The sequence below is a fragment of the Dromiciops gliroides genome, chromosome 4 (genome assembly GCF_019393635.1).
Source record: "Dromiciops gliroides isolate mDroGli1 chromosome 4, mDroGli1.pri, whole genome shotgun sequence".
NCBI classification, from domain to species: domain Eukaryota; kingdom Metazoa; phylum Chordata; class Mammalia; order Microbiotheria; family Microbiotheriidae; genus Dromiciops; species Dromiciops gliroides.
In genome coordinates, this window is record NC_057864.1 from 91,706,741 (window position 1) to 91,719,509 (window position 12,769).

Sequence of the window (12,769 nt, forward strand, 5' to 3'; positions counted from 1 at the left end):
AAAGTGTAGAGATGTTTCATATTGAATAAAATTTGCGGAAAAAATTACATTTTGATTCCTCATTCTATATCTTTGGAGGGTCCTATTCTGTCAATCAGTATTTCAGCTAACTTTCTACAATTTACATAATTAGCCTATGTGAAAATCAGACAACTGCATCTTTAAGTCATTGTTATAATAATGCTGAATAGCATAGGGATGTGGATAATTTCCTGGCATCCTCCACTAGTAAGTAACTTTCCTGCAAGGTGACACTGATCTGTTAATGACTCCTCATTTAGTCTGGGCTTTCTACAATTACTGAATCTAAATACATTATCATCCAAAAACTATGTCCCAATTATGTTCATACAGATAGTACAAAAGATTTTTCAAGTGGTTTAGTGAAATCTCCCTTACATGACTTCTAGAACTTTCTTTTGAACCTTAAGTTGCAACAACAAAAACTTTAAAAATAGCAATCATTTATATAGTGTTTGAAGGTTTGCAAAGCACTTTACAAACATTATCTTATTTCATCCTCATCACCCTGGGATGTAGGAGTTATTTAATTGTTCAGCCTCTCTCATGTCTAATATCATTATTACAGTCTAAAGTATTCTATTCTCAGGTTCTGTTATCCAAATACCAATCAGGTTCAACCTAATTTTGCTTCTAAGAGAGGTCACATTCAGGATAGTATGGCTATAGAAATATTTATCAATATATTTTTTACATAAAGTCAAATACTGTGCTTTCATTTCACAAGTTTGGGCAGATGGAATGAACACATTTTGAATTTTCTGGAAATGACCAAAGCTGACTTAATATATCCATATTACAACTTTCTGGAAAATTTTGACTTTGGAAATAAGAAATCATCTAAATAAAGAAAAAAATAAAACTCTATTGAATAAATGTGTTAATAGCTGTTCCTAATTTATAGTTATTAGCTTAAGCTTGGTCTTGAACATTCACATATATCACCCAGAGATTATATTTCTGAAATCTAATCAGCAATGATAGTCAATTTAGACATTTCATTCATATTAAGAATTCCCTATTCAGCAATTAATCAAATCAACAGCATAATAATCAAAACCATCTATTTATATGATAAAATTATAGTATTGAAAAAATAGTATTTAACGGAAAGATTATTTGATATTATACCTATTAAAATAAAATCATTTAATCAATGATTTTATTATATATCATTTGTTTCTCTAATCAGAATTTACAATTTACATTTAAACTTTGTGATGTTTTTCTATTTGTAAGTTATTAATTTGAAATTCTTAATGAATTTTAAGTAAATAAATTTCTATTTAGTGTGAACAATCTACATAAAATATATAAATTTAATAATCAAGATAACTTTGGAAAACAAATCTACTGCAAAGTTTCCCTTTGACATATGGAGTTGCTTGCTAATTTAGCCAGGATGCTGGAGACTTAATACCATTTTTTGTTTTCTGCAAGAAGCCGACATCTAACTGACTGTCAGTCAGACATCTCGTTGTAGGACCAGCAGAGTTAGACAAGCCATTCTGCCCAGAATATCCATAAAGCACAGTAAAATGTGTGACAATGTGAGCTATAGCTTAGGATTTGATTTACTCCTCCCTCTTGCCTCACAAAAGAGGAAGGCATCAGCATCTTAAAGTTAAGCAGTTTAATTTGGAATAAAATGAAATAAACCCTCCAATAATAAATATAGTATCTCACTTGTGGAAGGTGATTTCTTTCACCCGTGCAAAAGACCTTTATAATTCATTGGTGTCTAAAGAATGAGTTATAGTCCTTTGCATGGTACTTGCAAAGGAAACAGTATAGCTCCTTCGTGGTCAAGATAGCTAACTTTTAATCACAAAATCTGTACACAATAACTTCAAAGGAGAAAAGGTATGCTCTGTAGAAATTGTTAAAAGCATACTTTGCATATGTCTGCATGCATTGTTATATATAGTCTGTGGAATTTTATTTTACAAAATAAATCAGATGACTCTTTCAATTTCTGTTTTGTGGAAACAAATTTGATAGAATATGCATGTCCATTATGTCACATATTTCAATAAATGTATTTCCCCCTAGCTTATTTACCATTATCTGCATTAAAATAATTCTATTATCCTAGTTATTGATTTATAAGGGTACATTTATAATACCTATAAAAATTTAGCCTTCTCTTTTTCACCAAAGTAAACTTCCTATTTAAAATCTGTACATTAAAAAAATGCTAGGGGGGCAGCTAGGTGGCACAGTGGATAGAGCACCGGCCCTGGAGTCAGGAGTACCTGGGTTCAAATCCAGCTTCAGACATTTAACACTTACTAGCTGTGTGACCCTGGGCAAGTCACTTAACCCCAATTGCCTCACTAAAAAAAAAAAAAAAAATGCTAGGACATGATCTAAGCTTACATGAAAGACATGGAAAAATGGAGAGATGATAGAAGGACCTGAAGAAGTGTTTCACTATTCAAGACCATGAAAAGTATTTAACATTCATTAAGTACAACTATATGCAAAACACTATTCTAGGTACTAGTGATAGAAAGGCAATGATGAAAATATTCTTGTCCTCAAGAAGTTCACATTATAATGGGTATATACAACTCTATATAGATAAGTAAATACAGGGGAGTTTGCCAAGGACATCATACTGTTCCAGATAAAACTGAGTGAAGATTAAAATTTTAAGGAATAATAAAGGCCTCAAAAAGCAGGCACAACTTGCTATAAATAGTGTCATTTTAATAAATTGTATTTACAAGCTTTATGTGGTTATTTAGTAGCTAAATAAAATTATATGATTTGTTCAGAATTAAGCAATTATTTTATTCATTTATGGTCTCATTTTATAATGTGTAAAATGAAGGGTTTGAACTTGAAGACTTCTAAAGTAATGGTAATTAAATTTTTCCAAATTAATTCTTGGGGAATAATATCCATATAATTTCCTCATTTGTAAAATAAAAATCCCTAAGTTTTTTCCACCTCTCAAATTTTAGTATTTAAGAATCTTTAGTTTAGTGTCGTTTGTGTTCATATTTACAATGGCTGTTTGCCTTTATATAATTTCCCTTCTGTGTACCTCATTTTCTCTAGTTCCAAAAGAGAAATGGGACTAAACAATACTTGATACCTTTTAAATTTTCCAGTTTTCTGTTTATGTATATGCATGTATCCTTTCACTCTTGTAAGAGTATAAATTTTTTGAGATAAGAAATTATATTTCTTCTCAGTACCCTAAGAAGCCCGGAGAAATAGGGTATTTGTGGGGAATAGGGAGTGAAAAAATCTCAGCTTCCGGTCAATATCTTGAGCTTCAAGTCTGAGCGAGGAATTGCAGATGAAAGGATTAATGATGTTAATGTTTTTTGCTATAAGGGGATGCTATGGAAAGTTAGGGGTTTTGCATGGGAGATAAAGGTAGAAGTGTAACAGGATCATTATGAGATTAATTCCTAGCTCAGTACTAGTATATGACAAATACATATTTATTTAATTGAATCAATCATAAATTTAGGCTTCAGATACTTTAGGAGTAACAATTTGTCTCAATTAGTGAACATTAGAAGAGAGAAACAGGAGAATTGAAACAAATTGTCAAGCTAAACAACTAAAGTGGTGGACATGGGAATGGAGAAAAAGAATGGGTATAAATTAAACATTGGTAATGTAATACATTGGATATGGGACATGACTTGCAAGGGTGTACTAGAGCTAGTTCCAACCAACTTAAGAGTTGATTGTTAAATTTCCAGTGTGAGCATTTATAATTCAGAAATCAGCCAACAATTTCATAAGGGAAGCACTGAGAAGCCAGGATGCTTGGCACTCAAGCCCATCTGTTACTTTGGACTTGGGGTTTGGGATTATGACAAATTTGGGAAATAAACTAGAATGTAATTCCCTTCCCCTCCAAAGAGTATGAAGTGGTGTGTATATATATATATATATGGGAAAGTGATTCCTCTTATATTTGGCAAGTATGTTTATATATTTCCTATTATATTTTTGAAATAAATATCCCTTTGTAAAAGCAAACCAAATGTTAATGATTAATGGAACTGGATTGTGGGGTACCACCCTACAATTTGGAGAACATCATTGCTATGGGATGGGGACAAAGTCAGAGAACCTAGATACCTCCAAACCCAGTTAAGGGTACCAGATAATCCTGAAGAATGAGTGAAATGTAGATCACTTGGCTTTCAGGTATTGGAGGCAAGGGTAGGCATTGTTACACTAGACTTAAGAAAGAAATTGATAATTTGTTAATAATACCAATTGAACTTAAAACTATGTTGGGCATGAATTTTATTTTAAAGAAATCTGGTTGCTAAACATTTACCAGCATGAATAAGAGACATAGAGGGCATAAGGGAGAGTGGAGAGTCAAGGATGACTCTGAGGTTATGAATGTGGGCAGCTGGAAGAAAGGTAGTTCTCTAGTAGAAATAAGGAATATAGGAAGGGAGTCATTTTCAGGGAGAAAATAATGTGCTCCATTTTGGAAATGTTAGGTTTGAGATGACTATGGAATATTCAGATGAAGATGACATTCAAGGTAGGACTGAATGTCTAAAGTGCCTTCAAACTCAAAATCCCATAAGTATATAAAAGCAAAACTATCTTCCCTCATAGCCATCTGTGCATTGATTTCGGATGGTGTCATTTAGATTCCCATGGAAATTACTTGATTAATTTTCACTATATTCTAATCATATAACTCCATCCCCCAACACTTAGCACAGTATCTAGTCCATAGCAAATGCTCAATAAATGTTTATCAACTAAATATTGGATGACTAAACAGTTTCCCTGGGTTGAATCTCACAGCAATCTAAATCAGAACTAATCTAATTCCTACTTCTTTTTCTGTTTGTCTTTATCCTTTCTAAACCCAGAGCCTTCCAGAAACCTGTTGGGTTCTGCCCAACTCTTCTCTATCAGAGTATCAACTCATCCATATGATATATTACACATAAATTATCACTCATCCCATTGATCCTATATTCAGATGCCTATGGAATATTTTTTCATTAAAATATTTATTTTAAAAATTTACTTGTTTTAATATCCATCCTACTATTTGGGTATCCCCCCATTCAATAATTTGATAAGGAAGGTAATTTTTGCCAAAAGGGCAGAATAGAAAAAAAAAGTATGGGACCTGGCAAAGTTAGATACTTGTATGCAAATTTGTTCATTTTCTTTTCTTGAAACAATTTGTTCAAGTTCATAAAGACAAGTTACATTTATAAAGGATTAGCACATAAATTGGAACAGCACAGATATTATGTACTCCAACATAACATAATTTCCTACTTCTGCATCACTTTAAGGTTTTTACATTGCTTCTCTCACAAGCATAGGGTGAAGCAGGTAACACAAGTTTTATCATTACCACTCTATAGATAAAGAAGGTCAAACTTAAGGAAGTTGAATAACTCATCCTGAGTCATTTGTCTGATATTAATGGTGTGAAAACCAGGATTTTTTGAACCCAAGTTTTCTAACTCTTGTACTTTATTCTATGTAGTGATGCCTTCCAAATTTGAGTGATAACTTTCTTTGACCTGTAAAAATGTAAACAAACACGTTTGTGTGGGTTTCAGCTTTCTTTTAAGAGATGATTTTGTTTTGGTTGTTAATATTGCTGCTTTTAGATGTTGAAATTAAGGATGGGGGCAGCTAGGTGGTGCAGTGGATAAAGCACTGCCCCTGGAGTCAGGAGGACCTAAGTTCAAATCCGGTCTCAGACAGTTGACACTTACTAGCTGTGTGACCCTGGCAAGTTACTTAACCCCAATTGCCTCACCAAAAGAAAGAAAGAAGGAAAGAAAGAAAGAAAGAAAGAAAGAAAGAAAGAAAGAAAGAAAGAAAGAAAGAAAGAAAGAAAGAAATTAAGTATGTCAGGCATTATTATCATTGATGAGATTCAACTATGTGCAAAATATTGAAATCATTGCCTTCATTTCCCATAATATTCTTCCCCAGATCCTTAATAAGCCATCTATCCCATGTAACTGTGTCATTTGAAATTAGATGGGGTTGCCTATCTCTGTCCAAAGTTTTAGGGAATTTAGCTGGGGTTTCTAATATTTTATTACTTAGAAATTAGAGGCTATAGCCTTTTTTAAGGCCAGCCCAGAGCCAGTCAGGTTGGTCCTTGGACTGTGAATAGAGACAATAGAAATTAAAATAACACCTAGCTAAAAGCCTTTCTCTCCAGAATGTCTGTCCCCTGGATCCTGGTTCAAAAATCTGGTGGCCCAGCAGGACAGTGGAAAAATCTACGTGCACCAGCAGAGAGGGCAAGTTGCCAGCTGGAGGGCCATGAACAGGATAGGTACAACAAGGCCCACTGATCCTAGCACTCTCAGATAGGAAGTGTGTGTGTGTGTGTGGGGGTGGAACTGCACACACTTAAAGTCCTCAGTGTAAAAAGCTGGTGAAACAGCACCTATACTCCTGCACAAACAGCCCAAAACAGGGACCCTGGTGCCCCCAGAGCAGACCTCAACTCAAAAAAATAAATAAATAAGCTGCAATAATGAGTAAGAAGCAAAAAAGAGCCCTCTCCATTGAGAGCTTCTGTATCAATAGGGAAGAAACAAACACAAACTCAGATGAGGACAATACTCTCAAATTGCCTACATGTGAAGCCTCATGAGGGAAGGTGAATTGGTCTCAAGAACAAAAAGCCTTCCTGGAAGAGCTCAAAAAGGATTTTAAAAATCAATTGAGGAACATCCCCAGGTGGTGCTGGTGATGGGAGTGAGCGACTCTGGAAAATCAACAGTGGGATCACTCCTGGCAACTGAGCTGGGGTGGAAATTCTATGATGCCAATGACTACCATCCTGAAGAAAATCAAAAAAAGATGGGGAAAGGAATACCACTGAATGACCAGGATAGGATTCCATGGCTTTGCAACTTACATGACATTTTATTGAGAAATGTGTCCTCAGGCCAAAGCGTGGTCCTTGCCTGTTCTGCTTTGAAGAAAATGTACAGAAACATCTTAATGAGAGGAGAAAGTGCTGCAACTCCCAAGTCTGATGGGCCAGGAGAGAAAGAAGGCTTCCCAGAGCTGAAGCTCCTTGTGGTCTATTTGAATGGATCTTTTGAAGTGATCTCTGGGCGTTTAGCCAAAAGAAAAGGACATTTTATGCCGCCAGAGCTGCTCCAGTCCCAGTTTGACACTTTGGAACCTCCATCAGCACCAGAAAACTTTTTGTCACTTAGCATAGACAGAAGTGTCGAGGAAATGATTCTTTTTATTGTGGACAATATAAAAATTAAATGAGGGGGGCATCTGGGTGACACAGTGGATAGCGCAGCGGCCCTGGATTCAGGAGGACCTGAGTTCAAATCTGGCCTCAGACACTTGACACTAGCTGTGTGACCCTGGGCAAGTCACTTAACCCACATTGCCCTGCCCCCCCCCAAAAAAAAATTAACTGAGAACCCTTTGGGAGCAATCATCAGACCTGAATTCAATTTAAAGAATCATTATGCCACATCTCCCAATAACACATTCCTACTTACAAAATATCTTGATTCTCTCATCTGAATGCCAATTCTACAGTGTACTGCAAATTGCTTAGTATTCCTTTCAAAAAATATCAGAATTGTTTCCCAAAGTATTTTCCCTTCTTTCCCCTGATACCTACTAATGGAATCCTCCCTTAGAACAAAGAAAAAGTGGGTGAAACCCAGCCAACAAAGTGACTGCAGCTCGTCATATGTGCAACATTGTCTATCTGTATGTAACCCTCCACCGTTCTACCAAAAAGAGGGAGGCATTTTACCTTCTTTCTTCTCTAGGAACAAAATGGGTCTTATTGAGTTTGGCAGCAGTCTAGTGTTTTATTTTAAAATTTGGTTATTATTGTGGTCATTGTGTATTTTGTTCTATGATCTTTACTCTGTATGAGTGCACACAAGTCTTTCCATGTTTCTCCAAATTCCTCCTATTTATCATTTCTTATGCTGTGATAATAGGCTTTCAAATTCCTTTTAAAATAGTTTGTTTTGGGTCAGCTAGGTGGCGCAGTGGATAGAGCACTGGCCCTGGAGTCAGGAGGAACTAAGTTCAAATCCAGCCTCAGACATTTGACACTTACTACCTGCATGACCCTAGGCAAGTCACTTAACCCCAATTGCCTCAGTAAAAAAAAAAAAAAAAAGTTTGTTTTGGGCAGCTAGATGGCACAGTGGGTAGAGCGCTGGCCCTGGATTCAGGAGGACCTGAGTTCAAATTCGGCCTCAGACACTTAATACTTACTAGCTGTGTGACCCTGGGCAAGTCACTTAACCCTCACTGCCCTGCAAAAACAAAAACAAAAACAAAATAGTTTGTTTTAAATTGCTTTTAAAACAATGTCTATTTTCCAACTGATGGGTAACAACTTCATTTAAAGTTTTCTTACTACCACAAAGATTGTTGCTGTGAATATTTTGCTGTATATGGGATCTTTCTTATTGTCCCTGATGTCCTTAGACTATAAGTCTAATAGAGACAGATGGCTGGGTCAAAGGGAATTTAGAGTTGAATAATTTTTTCCTTTAATAATCTGTGAACAATTTACTGTCTTGGCATAGTTTAAGGGATCTCCAGTGCTTTCAGAGATACACTGGTAATATGTATGTGGGATCTGAGGATAGTTAAAATCAAAGTTTTAATTGGGATTTTGATTCCATTTATGATGACAGCTAGTGATTAAAGAAAATTTGATTAATCATATTAGAAAACACTGCTGGAAATGGAATGGATAAATAAATTAATGAATGGATAAATTAAAAAAAATCAATTGAGAGAGGTAGAAGAAAAAATGGGGAGAGAAATGAAAGCAAAACAAGAAAACTATGAAAAAGGAATCAGTAGCTTGGAAAAAGAAGCACAAAGATTGCAGAAAACAATTCCTTAAAAAATTCATCTGGTCAAATGGAAAAAAAGGGGGCATAATCTCACTGAAGTAAACAATTCCTTAAAAATTAAAATTGGACAGTTTGATGATAAGAAATCCATTAGACACCAGGAATCAGTCAAGCAGAATCAAAAGAATGAAAAAATAGAATAAAATGTGATATACCTCATTGGAAAGACAACTGATATGGAAAACAGATTCAGGCAAGACAATTTGAGAATCATTATACTGCTTGAAAGCCATGACCAGAAAAAGAATCTAGACACCATATTCCAGGAAATTATTAAGGAGAACTGCCCTGATATCATAGAATCAGAGGATAAAATCATCATTGAAAGAATCCACCAATCACCTCCTGAAAGAGACCCCAAAAGGAAAACTCCAAGGAATATTGTAGCCAAATTCCAGAATTATCAAGTGAAGGAGAAAATACTCCAAGCAGCCAGAAAGAAGCAATTTAAATATCATGGAGCCACAGTCAGGATTGCTCAGGACCTGGCAGCTTCAACATTAAAGGACCACAAGGCTCAGGATATGATATTCCGGAGGGCAAAGGAGCTTGGAGTGCAGACAAGAATCTATTACCCAGCAAAATTGATCATTCTGTTTCAGGGGAAAAGAAAGACTTTCAATGACATTGGGGACTTTCAATGTTTCCTGATGAAAAGACCAGAACTGAAAAGTAAATTTGATCTTAACATACAAGACTCAAGAGAAGTTTAAAAAGGTAAACAGAGGGAAAAAAAAGTTACTCAATTATGTTAAACTGTTTACATCACTACACGGGAAGATAATACTCATAACTCTTAAGAATTGTAAATGTATTTGGGCAGAGAAAAGGACTTTACATAGAGGGTATAAATATAAATTGTCTTTGATGTGATGATGCAAAGAAAATTAAGGGGTTAAAAAGGGAGTCTATGGGGAGGAGAGGAAAGAGGAGGTGAAATGGGATGAATTATATCATATGAAGAGGTGAAAAAAACCTATTACAATAGAGGGAAAGAAAGCAGGGTTGAACATTGTTTCAACCCTACCTTCATCAGATTTAATTCAAAGAGAGAATAACATATACATTCATTGGGATAAAGAAACTTAACTCATTCTTTAGGGAAGTAAAAGGGGAAGGGAAAGGGGAGGCTGATAAAAGGTAGAATAAAAGCAAGGGAGAAAAGGGAAAAGAAAAGGGAAGGGGGTGATAAAAAGGGAGAGGAGTTTGGGGGAGGCAGGGGTAAGAAGCAAAATGTCAGTGAGGAGGAATAGGGTGAAAGAAGGGAGAAAAAGTACAAAGGGGGTAAATAGAATGGAGGGGAATAGACAGTTAGTAATAATAACTGTGAATGTGAATGAGATAAACTCTGCTATAAAATGGAAGCAAATTGCAGAGTGGATTAAAAACCAGAATCCTACAATATGCTGATTACAAGAAACACATTTGAAGCAGAGGGATACACACAGAGTAAAGGTAAAAGGCTGGAGCAGAATATATTATGCTTCAGGTAAAGTTAAAAAAAGCAGGGGTAGCAATCCTTATCTCAGACAAATCACAGGCAAAAAGAGATCTCATTAAAAGAGATAAAGAAGGAAATTACATCTTGCTAAAAGGGACTATAGACAATGAAGTAATATCAATATCAAATATGTATGTACCAAGTGGTATAGCATCCCAATTCTTAGAGGAGAAGCTAAATGAGTTACAAGAGGAATTAGACAGTAATACTATACTAGTGGGGGATCTGAATCTCCTCCTCTCATAATTAGATAAATCTAGCTGAAAAATACATAAGAAAGAAGTGAAAGAGGTGAATAGATTACTACAACAGTTAGGCATGATAGATGTCTGGAGAAAAGTGAATGGGGATAGAAAGGAATATACCTTTTTCTCAGCAATGCATGGCACATTTTCAAAAATTGACCATGTATTAGGGCACAAAAACATCAAAGTCAAATGTAGAAAGGCAGAAATAGTAAATGCATCCTTCTCAGATAATGATGCAATAAAAATTATATGTAAGAAAGAGCCCCAGAAAACTAGAAGGAAAATCAATTGGTAACTAAATAATTTCATTCTAAAGAATGAATGGGTCAAACAAAAAATAATAGAAAAAATCAATAACTATATCCAAGACAATGACAATAATGAGATAATCAAACTCTATGGGATGCAGCCAAAGCAGTGCTTAGGGGAAAATTTATAGCTCTAAATGCTCACATGAATAAAAAAGGGAAAGAGGAGATTAATGAATTGGGAATGCAACTTAAAAACCTAGAAAAAGAACAAATTAAAAATCCCCAATTAGATACTAAACTAGAGATCCTGAAAATTAAAGGAGAAATTAATAAGATTAAAAGCAAAAAAAAAAACCACTATAGAATTAATCAATAAAACTAAGAGCTGGTTTTATGAAAAAAAAACAATAAAATAGATAAAATATTGGTTAATTTGATTAAAAAAAAGAAAGAAGAAAACCAAATTACCAGTATCAAAAACGAAAAAGGGGATGTTACCACCAATGAAGTGGAAATTAAATCAATAATTAGGAATTATTTTGCCCAACTGTATGCCAATAAATTTGACAATCTAAATGAAATGGATGAATATTTACAAAAATACAAACTGCCCAGGTTAACTGAAGAAGAAATAAAATCCTTAAATAAACCCATATTAGAAAAAGAAATTGAACAAGCCATTGATGAACTCCCTAAGAAAAAATCCCCAGGGCCAGATGGGTTTACGGGTGAATTTTACCAAACATTTAAAGAACAATTAATTCCAATATTATACAAATTATTTGGAAAAATAGGTGAAGAAGGAGTTCTACCAAATTCGTTTTATGAAACAAATATGGTGGTGATACCAAAACCAGGCAAAGCAAAAACAGAGAAAGAAAATTATAGACCAATTTCCCTAATGAATATTGATGCTAAAATCTTAAATAAGATATTAGCAAGGAGATTACAGCAAGTGATCACCAGGATAATACAATATGACCAGGTGGGATTTATACCAGGAATGCAGGGCTGGTTCAACATTAGTGAAACTATTAACATAATCAACAACATCAATTAGAAAAACTAACCAAAACTCATATGATTATCTCAATAGATGCAGAGAAAGCTTTTGACAAAATACAGCACCCATTCCTAAAAAAACACTAGAGAGTTTAGGAATAGGTGGAGCTTTCCTTAAAATAATAAACAGTATCTACCTAAAACCATCAGCAAGTATTATGTGCAATAGAGATAAATTAGAGGCCTTCCCAATAAGATTAGGGGTGAAACAGGGATGTCCATTATCACCCCTCCCTTTTATTTAATATCGTACTAGAAATGTTAGCTTTAGCAATAAGAGAATAAAAAAGGAATTAAAGGAATTAGAATAGGCAAGGAGGAAACAGAACTATCACTCTTTGCAGATCATATGATGATATCCTAGAGAATCAACTCAAAAATTACTTGAAACAATTAACAACTTTAGCAAAGTAGCAGGATATAAAATAAATCCACATAAATCATCAGAGTTTCTATACATGACCAACAAAGTCCAGCAGCAAGAGGTAGAAAGAGAAATTCCATTTAAAGTAACAGTAGATAATATAAAATACTTGGGAGTCTACTTGCCAAGACAAACCCAGGAACTCTATGAACACAATCAGCAAACATTCTTCACACAAATCAAATCAGATCTAAATAACTGGAAAGATATCAACTACTCATGGATAAGCAGAGCTAATATAGTAAAAATGACAGCACTACCCAAATTAATTTACTTATTCAGTGCCATACCAATCAGACTACCTAAAAATGTTTTTATAGAGCTAGAAAAAAAATAATAAAAAAAATTAATCT

General features: G+C 34.6%; 1 protein-coding gene across 1 annotated transcript; it reads left to right on the forward strand.

Annotated features, from left to right (window-relative positions):
* The first annotated feature begins 6,221 nt into the window (after positions 1 to 6,221).
* Positions 6,222 to 7,296, forward strand: LOC122754642 (probable gluconokinase). The gene is made up of 2 exons (XM_044003140.1): positions 6,222 to 6,302; positions 6,748 to 7,296. Exons 1-2 carry the CDS (start codon positions 6,222 to 6,224, stop codon positions 7,294 to 7,296), a joined length of 630 nt encoding a protein of 209 aa, XP_043859075.1.
* The last annotated feature ends 5,473 nt before the right edge of the window (positions 7,297 to 12,769 follow it).

What these genes read in the sequence shown, in the direction of transcription:
- LOC122754642 (XM_044003140.1), top strand. Translation starts at nt 6,222, where the DNA reads ATGTCTGTCCCCTGGATCCTGGTTCAAAAATCTGGTGGCCCAGCAGGA. An exon ending in TACGTGCACCAGCAGAGAGG is followed by an intron (nt 6,303 to 6,747) that starts GCAAGTTGCCAG and finishes GAACATCCCCAG; the next exon opens with GTGGTGCTGGTGATGGGAGT.